This window comes from Haemaphysalis longicornis, unplaced genomic scaffold (assembly GCF_048455015.1).
Source record: "Haemaphysalis longicornis isolate Haplotype H1 unplaced genomic scaffold, Haemaphysalis longicornis Haplotype H1 scaffold_3, whole genome shotgun sequence".
Taxonomy (NCBI): Eukaryota; Metazoa; Arthropoda; class Arachnida; order Ixodida; family Ixodidae; genus Haemaphysalis; species Haemaphysalis longicornis.
In genome coordinates this window covers 78238045-78265612 of record NW_027526335.1, presented here as the reverse complement: position 1 = coordinate 78265612, position 27568 = coordinate 78238045, and the positions used below count along the sequence as shown (strand labels likewise).

The 27568-nt window shown below is 49.4% G+C and overlaps 1 protein-coding gene across 1 annotated transcript in view; it reads left to right on the top strand.

Annotated features, from left to right (window-relative positions):
• The first annotated feature begins 2788 nt into the window (after positions 1–2788).
• Positions 2789–27568, top strand: part of LOC144174688 (cGMP-dependent 3',5'-cyclic phosphodiesterase-like) — a 128245-nt gene continuing 103465 nt past the window's right edge. The window contains exon 1 of the mRNA XM_077703502.1: positions 2789–3017. Coding sequence (XP_077559628.1) covers positions 2804–3017 — 214 coding nt within the window. The 5' untranslated portion in view covers positions 2789–2803. The remainder of the gene's footprint in view (positions 3018–27568) is intronic.

Here is a 27568-nt window from a genome sequence, read left to right as displayed (position 1 = left end):
CCCTGCGAGTCGCAGTAGAGCGAGCTTCGGCTGAAAATAATGAAAATTATGAAATAATAATTCGGCTGAAAATGATGAAATAATGAAATAATGAAATGTTGATAATATTGTATGTTCCGCTCTACCGTGACGTGTTATGGGCAAAGTGACGCAATATGGGCAAACACTAAAACGAAGCTTCTAGTGTCTTAACAGCGCGTTAAGACGCAAGTAAAACGATCAAACGGTACTGCAGGCCAGTTACTACGGAACTACAGGCGCAGTAATGCTTCTTGGTGGTGGCAATTAGGATGGCGGCTGCCAATCGCACATAAAAAGTTTCCGTGACGTCATAGAAAAGGTGCCAGAAAATGGCTGGGAAGTCGCCGCTGCTTCATCACTTTTCTCCATTATTTCGGTTATTCGTTTGAAGTTTGGGATAAAATTGGTATCATTGTTGTCGGGATAATTATATTTTGTCTACATGGCACCCTTAAGCGACGTCACTGGATTTATATCGCTATATTGGCCGGCGTTCTTTCAGTTGCTGCAATATGAACGCATTCGATAACCACTTTAAAGAACATCGCAACAGAAGTGAAACATAAGCTAGTTGAGGTGTTTACTGCTACAAGAAAATCACGCAGTGTGGCTCTGTGCTGACGATAAATATAGCTTTCAAAGTGGCCTGTATTTGTGTTTGTAACAAACTTGTATTTTATTTTCACACCATTTAAAAAGGAACAACGATGGGGGCAGGTAAGTCCAGGGTATTTCCACGAGTGCGTTGAGTAGGTCCTGGGAACAGCCAGAAAAATATACCTCTTACAAATTTACTATTTTTTTAACTTTTTGTATGCACTCCTCGTAGGAATGGACTTTTTTCCAGCAGCATAGCCCTCTTGCGGCGGCCGCCCGAAACACACTTGGGGGATTATAGAAGAACACGCCCCCTGTTTTTCCGCCTGCCCTGCGCCGTTGAGGAAGCCGTACCAGGCGCCACGCGTGGTTTTCGTGGGAGATAAATTTTTCGATGGCAGCCGTAGCGCCTACCTGTCGGCCGCTTTCGGGGCTCAGAAAACGGAGCAGCACTTAGCTGACTCGGCGTTCTCAACTGGCTAAGCCAATATGGCGTCGTTTTGTTTACATTTTGCCCCCCAAGAATAGCGAATTAAGTCACTGGGAGCGAGAGTAGGACATGCCCAGAGCGACTGGAAAAAGGTCCATTGACTGTTCTGGAAAGGGTTTCCAGTTCCAAGTTGGGCGACGGCATCCTCCGCGAACGGCGTCTCTTTCAATCCGTCTTCGATGCTCGCTGAATCCGGGGCCCTCCACTAGGGCGTGCCTCGTAGACTATGGGTGTACCTTCAACGCGTTGAATCCCACAATCAATCAATCTATCTAAACAAGGTGGAGAAGGAGAGAAAACATCTCTTATCGGTGCGTTCCCTGCATGTTACACTCTTAATAAAAAAGGTCGTAAAAAGGTAGTAACGGCCGTATTTACTAACTCCTGACGAACCTTACTACCTCGCGGTTTTGTACGTAGGCTCTGGCACTAACAACTGCATGGTTAGTAAATTAACTGAGTGTAGGAAGTGGTAGCACTAGATTTAGGTCGTGCTTATGACTAGGTCATGCATAGCCAGTTAGTAAACGCATGTAGCTCAGAAGAGTGCTATCGCTGGGACTTTACTAGTTGGGGTAGTGGTGCCTACTGCCTGCTTCGGTTAGTAATTCTGACAAGTGCTACATTTACTACCTCCAGTTACTAAGTACCTAGTGTATACTGGGACAAGTAACTTGTTAGTATTCCATTAGTGAATGCTCCGACCTTTTTTTTAAGAGTGTAGCATTCGACTGATGCGACCAAACTGAACTGTAGAGGCACCTTTACAATCGCACTGTCATGTTTCTTGGCGATGGCTGTTGTCGGTGGTCGCCAATTAATCGCCCGAGCAACTTTCTACCGAGTCATAAGAAGCCCGAAATAAAGTGACTGGTGTGTCGCCACTGCGTCACCCGCTTCCCCAACATCTCACCTAGCTGTTTAAAGTTCACGTTAAACTTGGCGCATTGTCATTGGGTCAATTCAGTCGTTTTAATGAACCGAAGTAGCACTTCGTCTTCGCAGCTTCTTTTAAAAATCCGACGACAGCTGAGCACTCTTTATGGGCTGTGAACGCCAAAGAGTGAAGGTCCGGTCGAACGGGTACGTGAGACGCCTTGCGTTCTCGAAGGGCTCTGTAATCTTGCCGCTTGAGACGCTTTGCTTTGCTATCCGACTCAATGTTTTCGTATGGCTTCTATTTGTTTCCAATGCGCTGCGCCGCTACTCGTTCCTGCCATCGTGTAGAGGAAGGGTTGACGACGATGGCGAACGTCGCTGCTATTTACTCGTTCGGCTGCGTTCTTCCCAAGGAGGTTAACCTCATTGGTTCTTCCGCTCTTTCCATCTGCGGTGTACTGGCGTGGACGGCCCCCTCTCGCTACAGCCGAGGCTAAGCGCGTGCTGTGGAACACCTCGTGCTATGGAACGCTTTCCATGGAACCGTTTCACTGTTAAGGCGCCAACGCCGGCTTTTTCGCTCTAATGCCCATTCAATGCTTCCGCATTAAGAGGACATCAGCGGCCGCGTGTTGGCAAGTTCAACTCGTAACAGCCGCCTATTTCAGGAGCTTCTGGTCCACGCATACAGATGGCAGCGCGACCGCGAACGAGAGCGTTCCGCGCGCGTCTGGCATGTTGCGCATAATGCCAGGTGGACGGGAGGACACCGAGCCCGGCTGTTTTCGTTAGACGGAGTCCTCCACGTCCTTGAGAATGACGTCAGTTTCACGCCTCGGGGAGGACTGTCTTTCCGCGTCATGCGTGTGCGGTTGGCGTTGGCTAAGCAGCCCGCCCTTCCCCGTAATAAGTTTGTCCTTCGCGTTGGTCTGTCCCCGTGCCGTCTCACAAAAATTTCTCGGAGTTACTGACTGGCTCGTCCGAGCATTGACGCTCCCGGCGGCGACGCCCTCGAGCCTATTCGAACCACGTACGTAATTGCGGGCCACCGCTATGGCGGTTGTGCTTGCGAAGCTTTGCGAACATGACGGCGCTACTCGTCGCTGCTGCACATGTTGCTTCCACCCGCACTGGTTCTGGCGCTCCTGGTTCATAGAACGCACCCCTCCCACTGCCTGATTCTCTCCTAAACCCTCCGCATTTTTTTTTTGTGATACTTTGCGTCATAATAAATTATTTCTCGCAATTATCTTAGCGTTTTGCGTGTTTAAAATGCCGACTTTGTGTGGCGTCTTCGCGCCACGAAAACGTTTTTTTTTTTTTTCTGGAATGGTACGAAAGCGTTGTGTTTTAACGTTTAGCAAATGTAAACGAAAAAAAAATTCCTCAGCTTGCACTAGTGGTGCAAGAATGGAGAAACAGCCGAGCTGGTGGCCCCTCTCCCTTCGTCGGCAGTTGCACCTTACATTTATTACTGAACTTGCCGCTGAAAGCTCTCCATGACTGGCAGGCCCGGATCGTTTCGTCCGCAGGATTTCAGATGTCTCTCAAAGTGGACCGCGTTTGCACGCGCTAGAACCCGCGGCCAAGTCCACACCCAACGCCCGCGCTACGAACCCAAAGGAAATGGTGTGCGCCCAGAATGCAATGATAGCTCAATCGCACAGGCGCCGGTCTCGTTGCGCGAGAGGCCCACGTTCGATTCCGACCAACCCGCCGCTGCTAACTCCGTACCCCTCGCGCCTTTGGGGTGGCCCAGTGGCTCGGTTGGCCGTTTCGCGGCGTAAAGGCCCCGGATTCGATTCCCGCGACCTCCTTAACTACATTATTTTCTTGAGGCTTCGAGGTTTTTTGGTACGACGGACGGAAGAGGCTCGGCCTAAACAGCTCTGCTGCTAAAATAGAAGACACGTTGGAAGGCAGGAAGACCTTAAAGGTAAATAATGAAGTCAGTGTGTCAAAAAAAACCCTAAAAACGAGTTGATTAGTCCACTTCACTGCGTTGCCTCTTTTTACATTAATGAAGGAATCCTTGATTGGCCGAACGTGGTCTAATCAGTCATCACTTTGTAACCTTAACCTGATTCCGGTTTGCCCGCCATGTACCATTTAAATAGGGTAATCTTAAAGAGGCAATGAAGATATTGTCCAAGTTGGTTTATTAAAATCACCGCTTTGTCCTGATAACAACGATACCAATATAATCGCAAACTTCTATAGTGCAGATATTAAGGGACATACGAACCAAAGCGACTCCCCAGCCACTGCCCAGAATTCCATGACGTCACAGAATTTCTCTATGACGTCACAGAATTGTGTTCGTGCGACTGGCTACCGCCAGCCCAGGCCGCCGCCAAAAAATATGCCTGCGAGATTTTGGTGGCGCCCCAAGTTCGGTTTGATCGTGTAACTTGAATGTTAAAGTGCAGTTAACCCAATGATAACCATGTCTGTAATGATGGCCTATACTGTGTCACTCCTGCCCATAATACGTCACTGCGGCGCGAAATTTGAAAGTTGTACAATATTTCTCGCATTTTTTTTTAAACGTCTCTCGCGGCTAGCATGGAGCGGAGTTAGTTACCAAAGGGCAGTTCTTGCAAACTGAGCTAGGTTGTATTTCGTCTTCATGGCCCCTTTAAGGACTTCTAAAAAGGGTCTCATGAGCTTCAGAGTAAAGCCAAAGCTGCTTTGTCCATAACAGTCACTAGACGAGTGCTCCGTGCCGGCATAAAGCGGCACTGTCCATTTCTTGCCCTCCACCGTAAGGTGGCATCCTTCGCTACTGTGACGCAGCATCGGTTAGGCAGGTGCCGCAGTTTATGCGTACGCTGCGCGCACGTTTGGCACTTTACATGCCCCGATATGATAAAACTGACCTTGCGATGATCGCTATGAGAAACTTTGATTCCTCGCACGTAGAATTGACAGTACGCTTTATTCCTTGGATGTTATGAAAGAACGAAAGGCCGGCGCTTATTTTCAGCTTATGCTGCTGCACGATCACCCTCGCACAATCAGATGCCACGAAAAAAGGTTCTACGAAAAGGAAAATGATATTTTGACACCTAGGTTGTGATGTGAGTACATATTGAGCATTCAGAAGAGCTGTGCCAACCGACTTGAAAGGTACAGAATTTGTTTTCTTCAGCTATATTTCCGGGTTTTTTTTTTTGTTGTTGTTGAAGAAATACCATGCGTTCTTAACGGATGCTTAGATCAACCAGCTCATAGTCATCGATATAAATATGATGGATAAAAAACGAGAATTATGGGCGGGAGGCCTAAGTGATCGTGTGACGTATGTCGTAGCACAAATTAGTGGAAAGGCGGGAATTTGGGCTGGTCACGTGATGAGGATGGACAGCTCATGGACGGCACGAGCAACGTAATTAATGCCGACGTACCGAATTAGAAGGAAGCAGATAAGCGTACGTGGAGGAAAGAGGTGAGCCAAGCCGGGGGCAAAGAATTCTTCATGCGGATGACGCGAGATATAGCAGTGACTGGAATTCGGGAATAGAATGAAGTCTCGTTACAACGAAATCACTTCGAATGATCGTTTTATTCAAAATTATCCATAGTCACAACCCAAATCGAAAGTGTTTAAATCTCCACCATCCGCTCTGAAATACCGCTTGTCGCAAAATTTATTTCCGTACCGTTTCACAGTTGGCTTGCCGTAATCGATAAATAATATTACCACGAAGTTGCTGATGACGAGAACGACGACGACGATGACGATGAATAGGTTAATCAGTTTTTAAACCCGGGTAATTACGTTGCAACAACTTTATGAAAATTCTGTCTCCCCGATAAGTAACACGGGAGTGGGCCGCCCACAATGTCGCCTGGATTTGTTTAAGCTCTTCCATTAAAGTGTACGAGTCGGCATCATCTCGATAGAAAGCGTTCGTGCACGCAGCTGTGATAAAATCTCTTGAGCATGGAAAGAAAGGAATGACTTTATAAGCGTGTGCATGACTTAAGCTGTTTATATATATATATATATATATATATATATATATATATATATATATATATATATATATATATATATATATATATGCGTGGTGGGCTGCTCTTGCTCCAAGAAAAAAAAAATTCGCAGATTTTTCAGGACAGACCACTTCGGCGAAGACAGATTAATCGTGATGCTTCGTCTTCCATTTTGGAAGAAACTGCACTAAACTGACGTGACAGTAACTGTGGAGCGCGTAACAGGCTGTGCAGGCAAATATAACGCAGTAGTGCTTTTTTTTCGCACTTCTTTGCACTGTCTTATAGTTTTTGTGGCTGCTGGTGATTTTCTTGTTTTCTGTCTTAACTAGCGTAAGTTGAAACCTTTCAGTCACATTACGTCATCGCGTCGCAAGTGTGCGCCAATCTATTACACGCGTTGTCTTGTTGAGCTGCAGAGGGGCGGCCCGCTAATGCACTCCGCTTGCGTTTTCTTCGCAAACTACACCTCTCGCAACCGCAAACCTATGTTTATGCAGCCCTCTTCTTTTTCTTGTTTTTTCTTTTTTGCGTATGCTGTGTCTAACCTTCTCTTCGAGGCAACGATTCCCCGCAACTTTTCCTTGTTTTCCCGCATGTCTGGAACGTGCCACTCACGCGCGGTTTAAAAGTGGCGCGCCCAGGAACCTCTCGGCCGCGTAGGTCGTCGAGTAAGAGCTGCTGGACATGACGTGTGGGGGGTGTTAATTGAGAAAGGAAGCAGCGCCGACGCAAGATAGAGAAGCGAGTGGAACTGACAAGTAAGAAGACAGAGTAAGGCAGGAATTGTTTTTGGAGTAGTGCGCCGCCTTTTTTATTTTTGTAATGGTTAATTAACGTATGCGCTGCCTGTGGCTGAAGTTTTCATGAGTAGTTTTGCAGGCCGAACACCGTGAGAACGCTCTGGTTTTTAAAAGAAAGAGTGGTGAAGAACAGGAACGTGCTGACGGTCGTATTTTTATTTCATTTTATTTTTATTAGCTTTTATAGTCTTTCACGCGGAACTGTTTTAGGGCCGATAGCTTTTGTCGGTATTGTCATCGCCGCGCCATTGTTATCACGGTCATCGCACGCTGACACCGTGGACTACGCTTGAGAAAAGCTGAGGTGCACCACATAAGACGAAAATTTCTCGCACTTGTAAAAGGGAATTAACGCGACAAGGTAACGCCGCCTGCAATTAAGCGTTATGTGGGAGTTGTCGCGGGTGCACTAGTTCGTCTCGAAACTACGTAGGAGGTAAAACTCAGTGCACCGAAACGGATGTATACTTCGTCACGGTTCTATAGCAATGGGAACACCCATCCCAGCTTGTCTCAGTATCGGCTTCATCAAAATGGCGGTCATTTTAAACGCGCCAACACTGCAGTGTGACCTCCACAAGTCCGGCAAACGGCCTTTAGTACCGCGGTTAATTCACGAGCTTTGAAAAATTTATAGCTGTCGCTGGTGATCTGCCAAGGCGTCGAGAGACGTCGTCACGTACTAAAGGCCCGTTTGCATAAGCCCTTCCGGGTCTTGTAATCGGGAATGCATGCACCAATAACACTTTACAATTTCAAGTATAGTTTCGATGACTCGACGACCCTGTTATTCGGAAGCCTGCCGTCCGTGCACTAGTTAATCGTCCGGTAACGCGCAGCCTTCGAAAGCACCCGTAACGGGTTTCCGATGCAGATTATACGCCAACCAACTACCGGGGCTATAAATTAGGTGCGCACATGAGAGAATGCGAAAGGCTCGGGAAATCGCGCGTTTCAAGGTGTGTGTGTATCCAACCGCTGATGGCAAGGCCGTATACATGCCGCGATCGTCCCGGCAGGATGCCACAAGACGGGCCGATTCGTTGACCGACTCCGCGGCGCGTGATTCGGTCGCTTAAGAGGAAAAAGCTCAGGTGGGAACAGTTCTCGCTACTGTTTACTCAACTCCTGTCTGCTCTTTTCATTTCGGATTGCTCCGAGTCAAGCAAGGTATCGCATTCAGGGAAAGCCCGACGGAGAGGTCAAACAACGGAAATGTAACTCGGAGAAAAGAGGGAGGAATGAGACATCGACAGAGAGGTGAAGATTGCAGAGAATGGCGAACCAGAGGCATTGGACGGAGGATTGTCTGGAAAGTATAGGAGTCGGAGGAGAGCAGCTTGTTTCGAGCACGAGCGAGAGAGCGAGCTGGGGAGTGAGCGGGTGAAGAGGGGAGGAGGAAGGACGCGCAAGTGCATGCGCCGAAGCTAGGTCAATGATGACACCGACGTCAGGGAAGTTCAACACCCCTGAAGGAAGCAACCGCGCACTCGAGCGGAGATAGCAGTGTATGATAGGGAGGCGATAGCAGATTTCACGGAGCGGCGGTTGATTGCAGTGAAAAGAGAGGGTGCGCGGGCTTGTGTAATCAGTTGGCCGCTTTGCGGGTCGCTTTGCCTTTTGCACGTGACTCGGCCGTGACGCGTGGTCGCCCGAAGGTGCCCGTCCGGTCGTCGGGGACGGACGGCGCTCAGCGACGGCTGATGACATACCACAGCAGCGCCGGATTATTTGCTCGGTATATGGACGGGCAGCCACGTATCTCTCGACGACAGCTCTCTCGGCGTACATTTTCGCCCTATCTCTTGTCTTTTCGAAGTTTCGGACCTGTAGCTTTGGCCGCCGTCCTCGGAAAGATAAATATTTAATGCTTTGGGTGTCGTAGTTTATGGTACATCGGCGTTGGTTAAGGGACCCTGCAACACTTCTTTCAACTTTTTTGAACTTTTAAATGCTTGCAGAACGTAGTCACCCAACACCCCCATTAGGGGGTCGCAAAGTACCTCATCCAAAAATTACTGCTCTGTGCCCTCCAGATAACTTGTAAACTCGCTCAAAAGAATTTTCCCTCTTTCCCCCTCTTGCCGTTCTTGGACGGCTCTGATTACGTCACTAAGGCCATGTAGCGGCTGTTGGCCGGTTTTCCTTCAATTGCAGCAACGAACGCTTTTCGATAGCAACTTAAAAAAAAAGCCCCAAAAACAAAGCAGAAATGGAAGGCGTATCTGGTGCGACGAGCAAATCACGCAGTGCCGCTGCGTGCTGGCGATAACTATATAGCTTTCGCAGTGGTTCCAGACGCGAAGGAAAGAGTGAAAGCGCTTATCAAAAGTGTTGCAGGGTCCCTTTAACAACCTTGTCGCCGTTGAAGCGTACGGGAAAAAGGTGGCATCGTGGGGAAAAACCCAGCTTTAGCCGCAACGGCGGCTGGCGGAGAGTACAGGAATAAGTGGTTTAGGTTTCGCTATTGACGCTACTGCCTAAACGTGCACGGAAAAAGCTAAAAACTAGAAAAATTTTTAATGTGTGTCTCGTTTTCGGGGTTATTGATATTTGTACCATGTTCAGCAACGTTCTTGGAATGACGTCGCCAAATGTCATACAATAATATAACATAATATAATATAATATAATTCATATAATATAATATATCACAAATACTCTTGAGTGTGGAGTACTTGTGTTTATTCTGCGCGTGTATACTAGAAAGCGGCTCAATTTTTGACTTAACAGAAGGCCACTTAAAAATAACATTGTATATCGGTAGAATCTGTCAACGAAGTAATTTCGACGGAATAATGTGAGTCAATGCGATCGCCCCCTTACACGAGTAAACGTGTGCATCAAAAGGTAAATATTTTCCCTCAGATCAACGTTCAGGGCCGAAAGTTCACGCTCACAGCTGTGAGCTGACAATGTTTCCACAACAAAGAAAGCTGACCTCGATGGGAGAACGCCCTCGAGCGATGCACGGCAGATAAAACAATCACGCGCTATTTCTCGGTGCCTCCCGCGCCGTCGAAATACACTAAACAACCTTTTTTTTTCGGGCGCCGTCTCGTCTGCAAATCACACGACAGTTTCATCAAAACAGCGTTCTCCCCCTCACTCGAGGAAACGCTCTTCGTTTTCCCTTTGTAGGGAGGGAGGGTCTCGGCGATTGTTGTCATCGGCGTGTTTCCAAAATACGCGTCTGTCGGGAACTGCTTGCGTGATGCCGCCTCCAACGCGTCAGCTCGCACGCAATGGAAAACGCCTGGAAGGAGAGAGCCGTTAACACGCCTGGAAAGGACAGTGTTGGACAAAGACGCTGTAACAGCGTAAAAATTCTGGGTTTGACGTTGTCTGTCGACGTAGAGAGGCTTTCTCTGCACTACCCTTCCTCTCTTCTCCGTAAAAAAAAAAAAAAAGAGCAAAAAGCAAGAAACTTTCCACTTGTGAATTTGTTCAGCACACGGCGGGCTAGCGAAGTTCCCCTTCTCGAGCACGAGGTCGCGGGTTCGATTCCCGGCCGCGGCGGCCGCTTTTCTGGTGGAGGCGAAAAGCAAAAACGCTCGTGTGTACGAGATTTCGGCGCACGTTAAAGATCCCCAGGTGGTCAAAATTAATCCGGAGCCCTCCACCACGGCGCGCCTCATCGCCTGCGTTGCGTCGGCGTGTTAAACCCTACAATCAATCGATTATTGCGGATAACGACGAATAATTTTTTTTTGTAGCTGACTGCTTAGAAATGCGAAAGTAACCAGGGCGCGTAGAAGAGGCATAGATATAGTATTATGATTTGATTGTAGGGTTTAACGCGCCGACGCAACGCAGGCGATGAGGCGCGCCGTAGTGGAGGGCTCCGGATTAATTTCGACCACCTGGGGATCTTTAACGTGCGCCGAAATCTCGTACACACGGGCGTTTTTGCTTTTCGCCTCCATCAGAAAAACGGCCGCCGCGGCCGGGAATCGAACCCGCGACCTCGTGCTCAGCAGCGCAACGCCTTAGCCACTGAGCCACCGCGGCGGGTTATAGTATTATGCACGTGACACGCAGTCGAATGCACCCTTTCGCATAACGCGGTTAACGCATTTCCGGTTACGTACATTTGAAGCGCCCATATTGGGCGCTTGCTTACAAGACTGTTTCTTTAATTTTTTTTTTCCATGTTTGCTTAAGGAGTGTTTCAAGCATGACGCGAGATCCCGTAGACGCGTTAGCAAACCCCTACCTCTACGGGTTTTTTTTTTCCCGGTGTAGTAGGCTAACAGTCTTGGTTAGCTCAAGGTGTCTCAATCTTAATTCCTCGGCGGCTTGTCATTGCAGGATTTTCGTACCGTTTTGTTTACTATCATCTTTCGGGCGTTCTTGATTTGGCGCGTAAAAATGTTCCCATGGTCCACAATGTTCTGGATCTACCCCATTTTTCTTTTTATATAACCCCACGCATAAACGTTAACTACAGTGTACACCTCCGCAGAGTTATATATAATGTATTATTAATGGTTCTTCGCCGCGGGGGGTTACTCTGCGGAGGCCAGGGCGAAAAAGAAGACTGTAAAGGCAAAGCACGCAGCCCAAAGCTCGCGAAGAAAGCAAGGTGTTCTTTCTTGCACCGGTATGTATGTATATATATATATATATATATATATATATATATATATATAATGACTGCCGGCCGTTGATGCGCAGTCTGATGCGGGAGCTAATATGCATATTGTTCTTACCGGTGCGGGATTAGGCGAAGGGCTCTTCCGCATACCTCAGCAATTAGAGCGCGTCGGCAGAAGCAGACTGTAATCAGCTTGCACGTAGGTGGGCAGTCGTGCCTTTTAAGCATGTTGTGTTCTTTTTGGACTTGTTAGAACAAGATCCGTGTCTACAAAGGCGTGTGGCGTTGCTTAACGACTCTTTTGAATGCACAAGGTCAGCTTACGTGCCTGTATGATGTATGGTTGGCTTCCTGCATACAATTTTGTGCTCATGTCATTTTATGTAATGCGCCCTGTGGGGCTGATACTATCTCGTCCACCGAAATGATTTACATTACATCGGTAACCATCTGTCTTGCGTTCGTGTGTGTGTGCTCTGCGTGTTGCTTCGCTGCTTCGGTAATGAACGTTGCACGCGCAGCGTTGAGTCGCGTGCGGATGCCGCATCGTGCTGCGCGCACAGTTTGGTCCTCACATATCCACTCATTTTTTTAGAATATAACAAAACGCAGTGTGCATGCGCTTCCGTTTTAATTAATCCTTCACGACGGCAAAGTGTTGAAACCTTAAGCTGCCATAAATATGATGACAGCTTTGATTCTTTGTTATGGTCTTTAATAGCCCACGAAGTTTAAAGGTGGTAGTGATGTTAGACGAGCGGTTGCGCCCAGCTCGTTGCGTCGCGTTGGAAGAGAAGAAAAGATAATTATAATAATAAGAAAAACTAAAAATATAGAGAATTATGCTCACAAACATCTCGGTCACAGACACAGACTCCCAAACTAAGGTTCCTCAGAAAACTCCACCCAAACCAGTGCTCCGCAATGACACCAAATGAGCTTTGGCAACCACACAGTCTGACTAGCTGGGACCCAAACAAGGACCCAGATCAGGACTCCGGTCGAATTTCATAGAGAGCTGTAATCAGCGTCTGCAGGGGTACCGCGAACATTGAGCATAAGCAGATGACATTTTCGATGTGTTCGCGTATGTGGCATGTAGAGCAAAGTGGTTAGGACGCCTACGGGCTCAGCTCTTATGACCCTATATGGAGGAACATACAGCCCATCGCAGTTCAGGTGTTTTTTCGGCGCCTAAGGCTATTCACTGGAATGTGTTTTTTTTTCCTAGTATTTTTTAATGCTCGTGCATTTTTTTTTTGTCTTCTGTCGGCGTCGCCTGCACCACGTGTTTTCCCACACGACCGTTGCTTAGACCACTCCAGAACGTACAAGGTGTGAAATCACCGCCGTTGTTTGTCACCCCAATACGTGACTAGCAGGGACGTCGCGGCGTCCTGCGATTTCGACTATAATCTCATCGCGCGGTCACATGACTCAACGAGAATCCGTTACGCGGGTCCGCGCGGCGCCCTTATACGGCGTTCAGAGGTCCGCGTGGCCAAGGGTTTTCCGGTTGACTCGAGGTCTCCGATAAGACCAATATCTCTAGCTGCGGCCCCACGAAGTCTGCCGCCGTCACTCATCCGGCCCTCTCATCACTCAAGGGAGTGTGACGGGGAAGGAGTGCATTTCTTTGTCGTTATCATCCCCCCCCCCCCTCCCCACCACACCCCACCCCCACGCTTTCCTCCGGGATATACAAGACAGCAGCGGCGAAGCTGATAAGCCTGTGTCCTTTCAGCGATAGTCGAGGGTAGGCTTGATCGCGGCCGGCGCAATCTCGCGTGCCAGGAGCAATTTGCGAAAGAGTGCAGGCTTGGGCGAGGCAAGGAGGGGGCGAAGAAAGAGGGCCGTATTATTGCACGCTTCCCGCCAAGCGGCCTTCTTGGTGTCACGCGCCGCGTAGTTAGGACCCTTGACCCCCAGCGAGCGGTCGTGTGAAGGTACATTATTCTCGCGCGTTCCGACCGCCACTGAGTAGCTTTAATGGGAAGGAAAGCCTGTTTGTTGCCCCGACAGATAGCGAGGCGTTGATGCCACACTGCCCGTACGGGTAATCTCTATATCCCCCTCTCCTGCTTTAACGACTGCATTATACGTAACACCTCTCCGCCGAGTGCGTCGAACGAGGCGGATCTGGGTGACGCGTGCTCGATTTGAATTGCATCAGACGACCCCAACAGCGTCGTGTACGTTTGGAGAGTTCGTGATTGGTGTTAAGGGATACGACGAAAATTCATAACGCCTCCGCTCACTTAATTTCGTGTGCTTCACAGTCACCTGTGGCGGTATTCTTGTGTTTTGCGTCCATTTCATTCTAATGTACTTCCAGTTGTATGAGGGCTTTGGATTGACTTTTGCGCAACGGTTCTTCTAAACACATTGTAAACGACTAAACCTATTTTAAAATATATTTTATGTGTTTATTGTTCTGCCAGCGAAGCAACAACAAGGCGACGAAAAATCGTCTGCTCCGAGAAGCCGCGGCTCATAGCTCCGCCGTGCTTGCATGACGTCACATCCGGGTGTTCGCTTTTAGCCAATCAGGGCTTGCTCAAAACGGACACTTTTGAAACGGACACAAAACGGACAAAGCACACAAGGATACCGCCCTTGGTCCCATTTGTAGAACGGAGAGGATAGGATTGTTAGGGACTAATCTTTAAAGACGATAGACTTTCTTGGACTACTCAAACCCGAAAACTTCGGTCTGCCGGTCTGTATGTATGTCTGTCTGCCCCTCGATTCAGCCACCCGAAAGATAAAATTAATTCTGAAACACGAAATTTATCTAGTCAGAATTCATCGAAACACTAAACCTGGAAACACGCTTCCTACTTGTCTACATTATTCAGCAAAGAGAACATATCAGGCATATTTGAGGCAAAACATCGATACATTGCTGGGTCTTTCTAATGTTCTGCTGATTAAAAATTCATGGCTGCTTGATCTTAGCGACAGAAGATAAAAAATACGCGTTGAAAACAATACAAACAGCACTCGTGGCTGAGCGTGTACGTCGTGAAGGCGTTCCAAGAAGTTCAACAATAACGAAAGGTACGAGGAGATGACGCGCGAGCACTGGAACGCGGGAAAATTGACTTGACTTGACTTGGCTTGTGCAGCGAGACGGGAGGAGAATAGCTTGAGAGGCGGGCGGGAAAGAGAAGAAGGACATTTGCGTGGCAAAGGCGGTAGAAGACTATCGTCTTTAGGCGACATTTGGAGCGAAGTGAGCAGATACGCTGCCATTTTTTTTTGAACACTGTTTTATTCCCGGACACACGAAGATTTCGCTGACGTTGTATCCGTCACGGAAGTGAGGCCAGTACAACGAAGCAAGCGGCCTGTAAAGGGTGCACCCCTGCACACAGGGTCTTCTTGCGGGGAAGCAATCTTTAGTTATTAAGAGGTCGTTATACTCAGGGTTGTTCGTTTTCGGGTTTTATATTTTAATACGAAAGTGTTTTATGCCGGGATACACCAAGATTGCACTGACGTCATATCCGTCACGGAAATGACGCCAGTACACCTTTGCCGAGCCGACCCGCCAGCAGGATGTCGCTCGCCAAGCACACCCACAAGACAGCTACTGACCCACAAATCATGCGCAGCTGCAGATTTTGCTGCACATTTCACTTTCATGTTTTACTTATTCCTATGAGAGAGGAATCAACCACAGTTTTTTTTTTCAGTAGAGCTCGCCCCCCCCCCCCCCCCCCCCCCTTCACACCTCCTCCCCTTTCTAGCTTGCAGGAGCCGTTTGTAACTTATACTGCATTACACAAACCGGAGGCACCGCGAAGTAAAGACTATGCACGTGAAGACACCACACACACACGCACACACCGTTTCAAATTTCAAATCGGGAGGCGCCGCTTGACGGGTTTGTTGTGTGTGTTTCTTTTTCGCCGTCCAGGGCCACGCTCCCACCTTTCGTCTTTCACAGCCAAGGGCTGGAGCGCTGCCCTCGCAGCAGCACGGAGTGGGAGCTCGGTAATCGAGACGGTTGCACGTCGAGCTCGCACACACATCGCTGCTCCCGTGATGGCTAACCGACCGTATAATTTATCACTCCTTCAGCCTTGCTTGGCCACTTCAAGGAATGGAGGCGTCGTATACAAACTTCGCCGGTCGGTATGCAAATGCGCTTTTTACAATCTGCCTTGTAAAGGCGCCTTTGAGTCGACCTGGAACGATTGCCCGCGAGCGGTTACCTAACGACAGTAACGGGTGCCATCTGAAACGCAGAATCAATGTTGTCACTGTTGCGCGGTATAGCAGTCGGCGGTATCGACCAAGCAGGTCTTGGTAACGCACATCGGGGAACCTAGTGGGCAACGAAGGCATGCTACCATTGTCTGTGAATTCTTTATCGTCAATAGAGTTCTCCAGAACACCGCCTGTCTTTCATCCATAAATCTGCTCAGGTGCAGAACAGCATTCACAGTGTACGACACCAATTCCTTCCTAGAGATTGTTTTCAAGATTCCGCATCTTGCAGGCGTGCTTCCAAAAGCAGAAGTGGTCAACGTCCCCCGCCATACTGCAGACAACGCACAGTGGAGACGCGGCCCGTCTGCCATTGTGCGGCCAGGCCGAAGCATGCTTCGACCGATTCCTATCACAGTCGATCTAGAAGACCTCCGCTTCAATAAATCATCTTGTTGCGCGCAGGGTTTCTGGTCCAGCACAAGGTCGAGTGGACACTTAAGGCCGACGGCTCGTTACCAGTTCTTCAAAACAGCAAAACCGCGTCCATGCGTGTCTGTGCGGATCATCACTTCTGTCGATCGCCTGGGATAAGTAAATTATGCAAATGGCCATTCTTACCTTTTCAGTTCTCGTTGGCGGCTTTCTCTCTCTCTCCCTCTTTCTCTCTCTTTCTGCCTCTCTCTCTCTCTCCCTCTCTCTCTATTTCTCCCTCTCTCTCTCGCTCTCTCTCTTGTTAGAAAATAATAAACGCTGGCGTGGTTGCAGACCAGCGCGCAAAAGGAGAGGGGAGCAACATGAGCCGATTCGCCACCAAATCTTTGTTCGATTATACTGTTATACTTGGCAGACCACGTGAGCTGTGATCCTTGTTCTGCCGAAGAGATAAGCCGAACAAGCCACGAAGACAAACTATCAGGTGCACTGGAGTGCGTGCGCGTGAACAGCTGTTTGCTTATTGTCATGGTTGTTTGTTTAGCGATTGTCTGTTAGGCAGGCCGTGACCAGATATCGCAATCGCACCAAGTCCGCAATCTCGTCTTGCACCGCGCCCCCGCAGGTCGAGCTTCCCGTGACCTTGCAGCCAACACCCCAAAGAAGAACGATAAGAGTAGGTGTCCTTGAATTAACGGGTGCATGTTGCAGCAGGAGGAGGTAGTAGTTGTCTTAATGGTTCGTACGTGCAAGAACGGTCATCCCTCTGCGAGCCGAAGGGGTCGAAATTGTAGAGGTGTGGATATGATTCTACACCGCTATTTAGGTGCTATTCATGCATGTTAACAATTGTGCGTCGGCATCTTTTTTCATCTGTCAATATCTCGTACCGATGGAAGGGAGTAATGTTGAGAATAGAACCAAACTTTCTTTTTACCCCACCAGCTGGTGAGGGCGTGTATGTCTTGAAAGGATGTAACTTGCCATTATGAGCACGTACAAAGGGCCTCCTGTTCAAAAAAATTCACGAAAGCTTGCACGCACGCGCAAAACTTGAATCGCGAAGCTGTTGTAGGTGAGCATTATGGGAGACGTAGTTGATTTCCAGTATCATTGCTTATTTGCACAGTTGCGGTGCTAATAATCGTCGTCATATGCATCGAAGAGGTCGTCGTCTTCTTCGACGGTGGCGAATCTTGCACTAAGTCGGCCAAGGCTTGAACCATAGCGAAGCTGCAGGATTTCTTTCTACGTGTGCGCTGAAGGACACATCGCCACGCATTTGTACAAGTTTGAAATTGTTTATTTACATGTTCCGTCGTCGCTTTGCACTGTGCTAGTAATAGTCATCGTCATATGGATCGATATCATCGTGTTCCTCATGCAAAGCATTACATGCGCGGTAGCGCTTGACCACAGCGCTGGGGAGTTTTTTTTTTTTTTTCTTTTCTGCTAAAACTACTGCGCAAACCGGGGACTCGGCGGTCGCCGCGAGGCATGCGCTCAGGAGCGCTTCGCATTTTCGTGGGTTTTTTTCCTCCGATGGCAAACTTACGGCTTGTGCAACAGCTCAGCTTTTAAAAAAAAGAAATCTATAAATCACTTCATAACAACCGCGTTTAAGTCATGACACCGAATCGTCTTCGAAGGTGAACTGAAAGCGCCAGCTCGTTATACCATACTAAAAATAGTGAGGTTCGTTGAAAGCATTAGTCAACTACTCGCAAAATATTTCTGCTGTGTCTGCTTCTCTGTTTCAGCGGCATTTATGCGCTTCGATGCTTCCTAGAATCGCGGAAGCGAAGACATCAAATATGCGCCTAAGTGGGCCACCTATGCTAGGAATACAAAAATATAGCTGACATATGCGCTATATTTGTATTGCGGTTTAGCTGTTTTAGTGCACAACGCTTTGGCGCCAGGTACAGTGGTTTGGCAGCTCGACGGCGATGTACGCGTAATTGAGCGAGTGAACGATGCACCGAAAAGAGGAAGAAAACGGGGTACGAGCGTCTGGCGAAAGTGTGAGGCGGAGGGCGGCACGCGTGCTACGGCGTCATCTCTAACTTCCTCCCCCTCACACTTTCGCCGGACGCTTCTCCTACGTTTATGGCACATCCAAACCAGTTGACATTTGCGCGGGAGGTTCAAACACGATTTGCAACAACATGCTCGGCGGCGGCGACGCTCTGCGAGATAACGGCAGAGTAGCACGTGCCGCCGCGCGTTCACTGAGACGCAGCAGCTATGCGCCGCGACCGAGAAGACTGCAGTTCGCGCTGCGCGCAAATTTCGCATTAGGGAGTGTCGTAATCATCAGCTGCTTTTTTTCTTGTGTGTTACCCTTCTCTTTTTCCCAATTATTCAACGTGCATGGCTATCCAAGAAAAACACTTGCAAGAATGATTCTCCCAGAAAATATATGCGCGAGGCACACAATGGTCAGCGCTTGTTTGAGCATGACTGGAAATGGCCATTTACGTTGTAGCGGCAAGCCACAGGGCCAGCGGCAGCAGCGTGACGCAGGCCCACGGGCGCGCTCACCCGCCGGAGGGCTCGCGCGCCCCTGGCATCAGTAGATAGAGTCCCCACTACGTTCGGAATAAACCGGCTTTGCTACGTGGTCTGGTCGTCTCTGCTTCAACGCCTCCGTGGCATGCGCTCTACAGTTGGTGACCCGGACGTGATATCACGTCCGGGTCCGGAGCCCTGTAGCGCCAAGCGGTTCTTCAGCAACTGTAGCACAGGAAGGCGCTACTTCAGCAGCTGCTGTCGCTACGACGCCTTGAACTGAGAGGAGGGTTGTGGCGTCGAGAAGTCGCCGTCGCTTGACGTCAACTAGAAGGCCATGTTTGGTAAGAAAGTCCGCACCAAGGATAGCAGAGCGAACGTCCGCGACCGCAAAGGTACACCGAAAAGTTCTGCGAAGACCCAGGTTCAAAGTGAGGGATCGCTGCGCGAAAACAGGAATGCGCGTGCCGTTCACTGCCTGGAGGTAGAAAACTGCGTTGGAGGTGCGGTCGTGGTGTGAAGCTGGCAAGACGCTGACTTGCGCTCCCGTGTCGACGAGAAACTTTTGTCCGGTGGTGCGATCGACGATGTGAAACAGGCGACATTCTTCAATGAGGCCAGAGCCGCTCGTCGCCGCTAGCGGTCTGCCGGGCCGTTTCCCTTCCATGAGCATGGCAAGAGGCAGTGGCGAGCGTCTGCGCCGAAACGGCGGTGGTAGACGCATACACCCGGGGCTGATGTAGGGCTGCGTCCACGAACGGTATCACGGCGTCGGGAAGATGAGCGGTCGCGTTGGCGTGACGAGCGAGCAGAATGTGTTGAGCTGTTTAGCCTCGTCGCCGTGACGAGTTGCTCCAGTCGTTCGCACTGGTGATCGACACTGGCAGGCAACGCAGACGCACCTTCGTCGGCAGGAGCTGGCGTCGTGCGAGGAGCAGGTGATACTGGCGTCGTGGTCACAGCAGCAATAGGTGAAGCTGTGCTGGCTACTTCCATTACCTTGTCGGCCAGGGACGCGAGCGAAGGGAGATCCATGGATGACGCTGTTGCGAGGACCATCTGTACGTTCGCAGGCAGGCGCTGCAGAAAGAGCTCGCGCAGCAATGCGCCGTCCATGGCTTGGGCACGTGAGTCGAGGAGTTGGGTCATCCGCTACAGGAGTTGGCTCGGTCTGCGGTCGCCAAGCTCTTCGGTTCAAAGTAGCTGCCGCTGGCACTGTGGCTTGCCGCTACAGGGCTCCCCCCCCCCCCCCCCCCCCGCAAGAGAGGAGCTGGTGTGACACCACTGTGACCATCATGTACGTTGGGTTCATCAGAGCGTCACACCAGCTCCTCTCTTGGGGGTGGGGGAGCCCTGTAGCGACAAGCCACAGTGCCAGCGGCAGCAGCGTGACGCAGGCCCACGGGCGCGCTCACCCTCCGGAGGGCTAGCGCGCCCCTGGCATCAGTAGATAGAGACCCCACTGCGTTCGGAATAACCCGGCCTTGCTACGTGGTCTGGTCGTCTCTGTTTCAACGCCTCCGTGGCATGCGCTCTACAACGCAATAGCAGTTATTGTTCGGAGCCCCGCACAATTTCCTTGTTCGAAACGATAGGTAAATAATTATACTGACGTTTCACTGCCCGACCGCGGGTGAGCCTCCTGGGCACGCCTGGCCTTCGTCTGTCGGCGGTCGTCTTAAGCTCGAGTCCAGGGCGAGCGGAGTGTGCCTCAGACTGGCGATGTTCACGTGATCGGCAGCTTTATGCTAATGTGTCCAAGGCGTGGCCTTGAATCTGCAGTGCTAGTAATTCACGTGAGCTTCTCCCGGAAGGGCAGGGAGGAGGAGGCTGTTTGTGCTTTCCGTATGTTTACGCTTTTAACACGGAAGTGTTTTATTCCTGGATACACCAAGATTTCATATTCGTCACGGAAGTGGCGCCAGTGCAATGCAGCAAGCGGCCTGTAAAGAGTGCACCCCTGCAAACAGGCTCTTCCTGTGGGGAAGCAACCTTTAGTACTAAAGAGTACGTTATACCAGTTAAGCATTGAAGGACTCTGGTTATACTTAGGGTTCGTTTTCGGGTTTTATATTTCAACCCGAAAGTGTTTTATGACGGGATACACCAAGATTTTACTGACGTCATATCCGTCCCGGAAATGACGCCACTACACCTTTGCCGAAGCGACCCGCCAGCAGGACGTCGCTCTCCAAGCACACCCACAAGACAGCCGCCGACCCGCAAATCATGCTCAGCTGCAGATTTCGCACCACGTTTCACTTTCGTGTTTTACTGATGCCTATGACAGAGGAATCAAACACAATTTTTTTTCGAGGCGGGCGCGCTTTGACCTTGAGCGACACATTTAGTAGGTTTCCTTCCTCCTCTCCACCTCCACGCACCGTCCTCCTCCAGCGCTCGCTTCCCTCTCTCAGTTAGGCGGCCCCAGACTTAATCTCGCGGATTTCACAGACGGAGCACTCACGCTTGCGCGTAAAAACTGAGAGCACGGAATCTTCTGCAGTGCTATTGTGGAGTGGAGCACTCAGTCGAATTATTAACCCGCGGCGTCACAGAATAAACCGCACTCCCCATCCTCCCTTGGCCTCGGTTTGTCGAGGCTCCCGCCGCGCGCAGTCATGCGTTCGCTCCCAGGCGTCGAAGACCTGGAGAGACACCGTGGCATGCGCTGCACAGCAGGTTCGAGCGCGCGCGGTGTGCACTGGTGCTGCTCGCGCGGAAGCGCCCTTGCCCTTGCGCAGCTGCGCTGCCGCGCGGGCCCTTGGGAAGCAAGCGGTGCATGACGCGATCCATTAGGCACAAGTGGCGCGTCTTTTCCCCCCTGCGCTCATAACAAGGGTGTGGTGGTCGTTAGCCCGCCGCTATTTTATTCATCCGCACACGGCCCGCCCCCCTCGGGTGCCGCCGTTAACCTTGAGCCCTTCTCCTGACCGGCGCCGCACAGGTGCCCGCTATTTGTTTTCTGCTTCCTCTCTCGTCTCTCTCTCATACCGCGGGCGCGCTGTGGTGTCACGCGAAGACGCGGCGCCGTTAATAAGCGTTCATCCCTGCACGTCTCACTCACTCGCCCGCCTCACGTGTATGGCGGGATGCCGCCCGAAGCAAACAAAAATGCCGAGACGACAACAGCGGGTGTTCGAGTCGTTTCTTTCCCATTATGGTGTGGGCCCTTTGGCCAGTGGCGTGTTGATACTGGGTAACTGTGGGCCGCGTGGTTATTTCGGAGCCAGCTCGCGTGGTTTGCTCAAGTTATGACAGGCCCCGATAGTTCGCGTCGTTTATTTTTTCTTTCTTTCTTTCTTTCGCGTCCGCATAGCGTGGTCTCAAATTAGGACAATTTGATGCCTGCTTGTGAAGATGCTGTGTGCATGACGGGTGTCTCGCTTGACGAAGCTTCTTACCCGTGTTTCTTGCCTTTTTTTTGTAGAGGTTTGAGTGTTTCACACTCCGGTTGGATTTTCATTCCATGCTAATAAACATCCGGGATCATCAATCTTCCTCCTAAATTTTTATTTCTCAAATTATGGCTTTCACGGTTAAATTTTTTTCGTTATTATTATTTGGTGACAGTAAATACCAACAGCGTTCTATTCCGCCTTCCTGTTCAATGCGACTCTTTTTTTTTTTTACATTCGAGAACAGGCGAGGTACGCCTCTAAAAGCTGAATTCTCTCATTAGGTCAGGCCTTAAGTTAATGAAACTACTACCAAGTAAGCACCCCTGTGAAGCTTAACGACAATGTAACAGGAACCAGTAGACTCGGGCGATTTTCAAATTACCGGCGCAAAAGCCATATCGCGATCTGCGCACGCAAAAAAAAAAAAAAACGGCATGCTACGCAGTTTGGTTGGCTGAAACGTGAAATGACGTCATTCTTTAAAATTAATACGACAGCTGCGGCAACAGTCTGAACCCGGCCTCAGGCGTTGTGCTTTTATAAGCCCGAGGAGGCGGGTTTCGTCTCGGCCACAGCGGCCGTTCTTGATACGAAGACTAAAAGCAAAAACGAGCGTATGTCGAGAGTTTGGATCCCCAGGTAGTTTAAATTAATCCACAACCCTCCACTACGGCTCACCTCATTGCACAGGTGTGTAGCTTCGCCGCGTTAAATCCTCAAAAGTTTGGAGTAGGAAGCACCGCTTCGTCGGCTCCAGAGCTACATTCAACATGGCGGGAAGAAACGCTACAGCCAGTCACGTGACTAACGCGTGCAGCGTCCCGTATGTCCTTAGTAGTAGTACCCAACTTCCCTCGAGAGGGAGACTGAAAGAAATATTTGTTGGATGCGTGAGTTCCAAACAAAAGAGAACCTGGCTACCCCTAACAATGGAGTAAGGGAAAGGTACGGTCGCTTTCGTAAGAGTGAACGAGGGAATAAAAATTGCACCAGAAAAGATCACTTCTGGAACATGTCGTGTGCGCTCGGTGAACAGTATATAAGAAGGAACAGCCTAGCAGACCATGGGCCCAGCTGATCGCGGTTTCAGAGCATGCGCTGAGGCATGAAAAGTCGCAGCTCGCGCACGCTAGTTAAAGATTTGATCGACTGTACATTATCATACAGCAACGGTATGCCATTAAAATGTATGCACCTACAACAGTAGGCGTATGCGCGCTTTATTACAACATTTGAATGACATGTAGTAGTCCTATGTTCATCTATGTACAAACAAGACAAAGTGGCCATAATGCAGTACAATTACGTTCCCCTGTATGCAGTGCGACGCATAACCTCGATGTCCGTCTTGTAGTACAGGCGCAGCTTAGCAAAAAGTGGGTGCCATTTTAGATGCGCCTGCATCTCATTCACTCGCCTTGTCCCTCCATACGGCGTTGTTGTCCGTCCACACCCCTCCCCCATTCTCCTCGCTGGGCGAGCTGCGCTCTCCGCCGCTCACCCCCTCTTCTCTCCGATAGCGAACGCTCTCTCGGGAGGGGCATTGGATTGGCTTGGATTGGATTGGATTGTATTGGATTAAAGTGGATAGTGTTGGATTGTGTTGCGTCATAGCCGCGCCACGTTGCGTCATAGCCGCGGCAGGGGGTTCACGGCACGTTTCACGCGATGGGAGAATCAACCTAACGGAAACAACAACGGAACCCCCTATGCGTCGCATCTACACAGGGGTTCCCGCGAGGGGAGGTGGGAGTAATTTTTATCTGCGTTCCGTCAGAGCAGTTTAACTAACATATGTAGTCCATGAAGTAAATCGCATTGTTCTAAAGCATGGAATAAATGCACCTTATTTTCCCAATACAAATGGGATAAAGGTGGGAATAAGAGGGAAACGGCAGCTAGGGGATGTGAGGCAGCATTACCTATAACTGAACGGAGAAACGGAACAACCTGGACACATTTTCGTTCTGCGCAATAATGTCGGAGATATAAACGGACGATTTGTCGTGATGATTTCTCCTTGTGCTTAGTGGCGCCGCAGTTTAGTTCAAGGTCAGTTCGTCTCCCTTATCGGAAACAAAATCGCAAATGGTTTTCGTCGCGATGCGCGAATGCCGCGTGGTGCGGCAGCTATAACTGCAGCACCTGATCTGCGAATGTGCGCTGTCCACTGCACAAACAGTGTCCCTCGCAGCGGCTTCGGTACGGCCATTTCCCATGAAATTTATAACAACAGATAGAGGTATTACGTCCGTGGCCGTACTTAAAACGTGCCTAATTGCGCGACAAAAGATATGATTGCGTGTCGGCGAAACACACATGTTGACCAGACGCTGTAAATAACTGCACGTACGCGTGCACACCAACAACACAATATTCTCACTTTCATCCACATCGTCACCACACTCATCTAGTGTCGCAAAATAGCCATTTTAGCTCGGCTGACATTGTCAGAAACATAAAAAAATTAGCAGGAGCTTAGCTCGGCTATGCCAGGATATACGCAGCGTGAGCTAAGGTTCAGCTGGTTATTCTTAGGTTCCCTGGTTGTCTAGGATTAGCTGATTATCATGCTTACTGCTGCTAAAACGATTTTCAATCCAATGCAATCCAATTTAATCCAATCCAATACAGTCACGGCGGCGGCGGCTCCGGCGTGCCAGCTGTGCGCCGTGACTTCACTGTTCCTCGCGCGCATGCGCAGCACGGCTCTCCAGGAGCCACGCGAAACTACTCAACCTCGGCCAGTGTATAGCTCACGCTACAAAAAAATAATTCGCTATATCTCTACGCAGTACGCAGATATAGAAGGATAGAGATACTCTCACCGGAGAAACAAGCTTAACAACTCCCAAGGTACGATGTCGTTCAAGAGGCGTCACAAGTGGGTCGAAAATCAGTACCCACGTGAATCCGCTGGGCGAAGCTTCTCACGATGGAGCTGGACAAGGCACAAAATGTTGTCGAAACTTGAAAATTCAGATCCTTCTTCTGCGACCAATAGTGAAGTCCGATACAAGCGAGTAATGACTAGACGGGGAGGGAGGGAAAAGGAGGGAGGGGGAACCGCGGACGAACGCTAAAAGAGCGCACTTCGTCTCCGCGCGCTGGCGCGCGCGGAGATGGATCGTCATACTGTCCAACGCTCCTCCATCAGTGCCCGCTGCTGGTTCAGTCGGCGTCGTCAGGCGCATTAGAGCCCGCCACGGCCATTAGTGGACGGTACGCCCGCGCACGTGGGCCCCCATCCTACGCGAGGGGCAGCAGTCCCCGAAAGAGAAGTAGCCCGGAGTGCACTCCCGACAGGAATGATTACTGCGGCCGCCAGCTCTGCGGCGAATATCATCGAGCAAGCTCTTTCTCGCAGCTTTCTTTTTTCTTGTTTTCAGCGGGGAACCGAGGCAACCATGCATCGCTCGCGTAATACCGGTTACGGCCGAGAAGAGACGTAGGCCGGTGTACCTGTATAACGACCTCCACCACTCAGAGTAACGGGCTCCCGTTATTTCACTTTTTGCTGGTCGTGTCAACACTCGTGCGGGAACATCCACGTAATCCGCTGACGGAGCAGAAGCTCCGCATCGCCTAAGTGCCATCCTGGTTATTGAGAGATCGCGTAACGGCACTGATCGCGCGTAATCTGCATTCCGTCTTAGGCTTATGCGCTTATGCCATATGCGCACGCCGAAGCAGCTCAGTCGTTACGCCACGGCAGTGCTCTGTGCGTTCAGGCTGAGTCTGCTACGCAAGACTGGCCGGAACTTGTTTGGTAATGGCGTGTGCCGGCTTCACGAAGCTTCAGGCTCGCCATTCGCTTCTCCGTGTGCCCGTATGCTCGGCTGTTGCCTAGCGTCGTCCACTGACTGTCGATAAATGCCTTGCGTTCAGGAAAAGACGGAAGAGTACATTGCGAGAGCGTGGACTAAAGGAGTAGGACTCTTTATTACAGAAATGTTGTCCGTTTGTCTAGCAGCAGCTGAATGCCCGTTCTAAGACAAATGATTATTTCCTCAAATGATTTTCAAATTATTTTTGCCGCCTGTATCCTGAGCCAGGTGGGCTGATTCCTTGTTTTCGCATTCATCTAACCTCGTCCTGTTCCACTTCGTGTTCCTCCGCTTCTCGCTACATCAAACTTTCGTCACATTTCAAGAAGTAATACGCGCTGACACCTGGCACTGTTTTTTAACTGAAATAAAAAACGTTTTTCAGTGTGTAAGCGTGTCTTTCTCGGTTTTATTTGTATATTTACTGTTCGCTTATTTCTCTTTAACTTGGCACCAACTTGTATTTACTTTTTTGCCTAAGACCTGTCGATACCTTTTTTTTTTTGCTTTGTTTATGTGTTCAGTGCCCCCAAACCATATGCATTACCCTACCTACCAATGAGGGTGCTTAAGGGTCTATTAAATATATAAATTTTTCTTTGTGTCATCTATTTGTTGTCCTTAATTTGAATTACATACGCCCGGCCCAATTTAACTAACTCGTATATATATATATATATATATATATATATCTGAGCAGTGAATTTAAAATGAACTATATAGATAGCAACGTCGATAGTCGAATTCTTGCTTTGAGCGTTTCTGAGTACATAAATCTTAAAAGCATGCAATTACTTTACAAGTTATTTTATTCTCGTGATCGCTGTACGTTATTCGAGCACACAAATGGACCTGGGTTGAAGCCTCCTTGCTCCAGTACGATTCATAACAACCGTTATTTCGTATTTCCTCCACCCACCCTCCCACCCCCTTTTTTTCGTCTGGTCTCTAACCCATGGCGTACACTATCTATTCTTACGAATGATAGCTAACATTTTTCTTGTCTTCGCTTCCGCTCACACCAAGTATCTGGCTTATAAGAGAGCTCTCGGGGCATCGTGTATGTACATATAGCTTTTTTTTTTTCAGAAAGTTAAGCTACTTATCTTTATTTGCGAGCACTGGCTGACTCCACTACAGCCTTTAAATTCGCCTGATCTCTTTATCGTGGCTTAGGTATGAGCAATTGCACAACCTTAGAGTAGTCGTCTACTTGGAGTATTTCATTACCTAGACGAAAGGGCTGCTTCATGGCGCGGCTACTTGACATAGCTTTTGATTTGTTAGTATTCATTTTTCAGCGCGCAGCTACACTGTTCTTACACTATTTTTATACATATTTCTTGCTGGTCATCAGCACTTTCCCAGCACGATTATGCAATCGCCTTCTCTCCAAGTTGTTTAAGTATTTCCTTTGCACACGTGCCCCTGATGTTTACACATCCAGCACCTCACCCACAGTAGCAAGCAAACTTATAGTAGACCTATATTTTTTCAAGCTGTTCGACAACGCGCTTTTTAGTACCTAATATCAAGTTGACATTTTCGCGAGCTATCAGCCCTTTTGCCGTACATTCGCGTGCGCAGTCTTGCCAATTAGTTAATGGCTCGCCAGTGGCTGGTCAAAGGGGCGCCACACGAGAATTCAAGCTTGAGAGAAAAATAAAGGTAGCTCTGTGCAAAGTTATGCGTCACATCACAAAACGAAAGAAAGTTTCTTGCGCTGAATATAACATCCCAAACACAAAGCTAACAGCAAAGGCACTGGACGCGTATACCAATCGACTATAGTG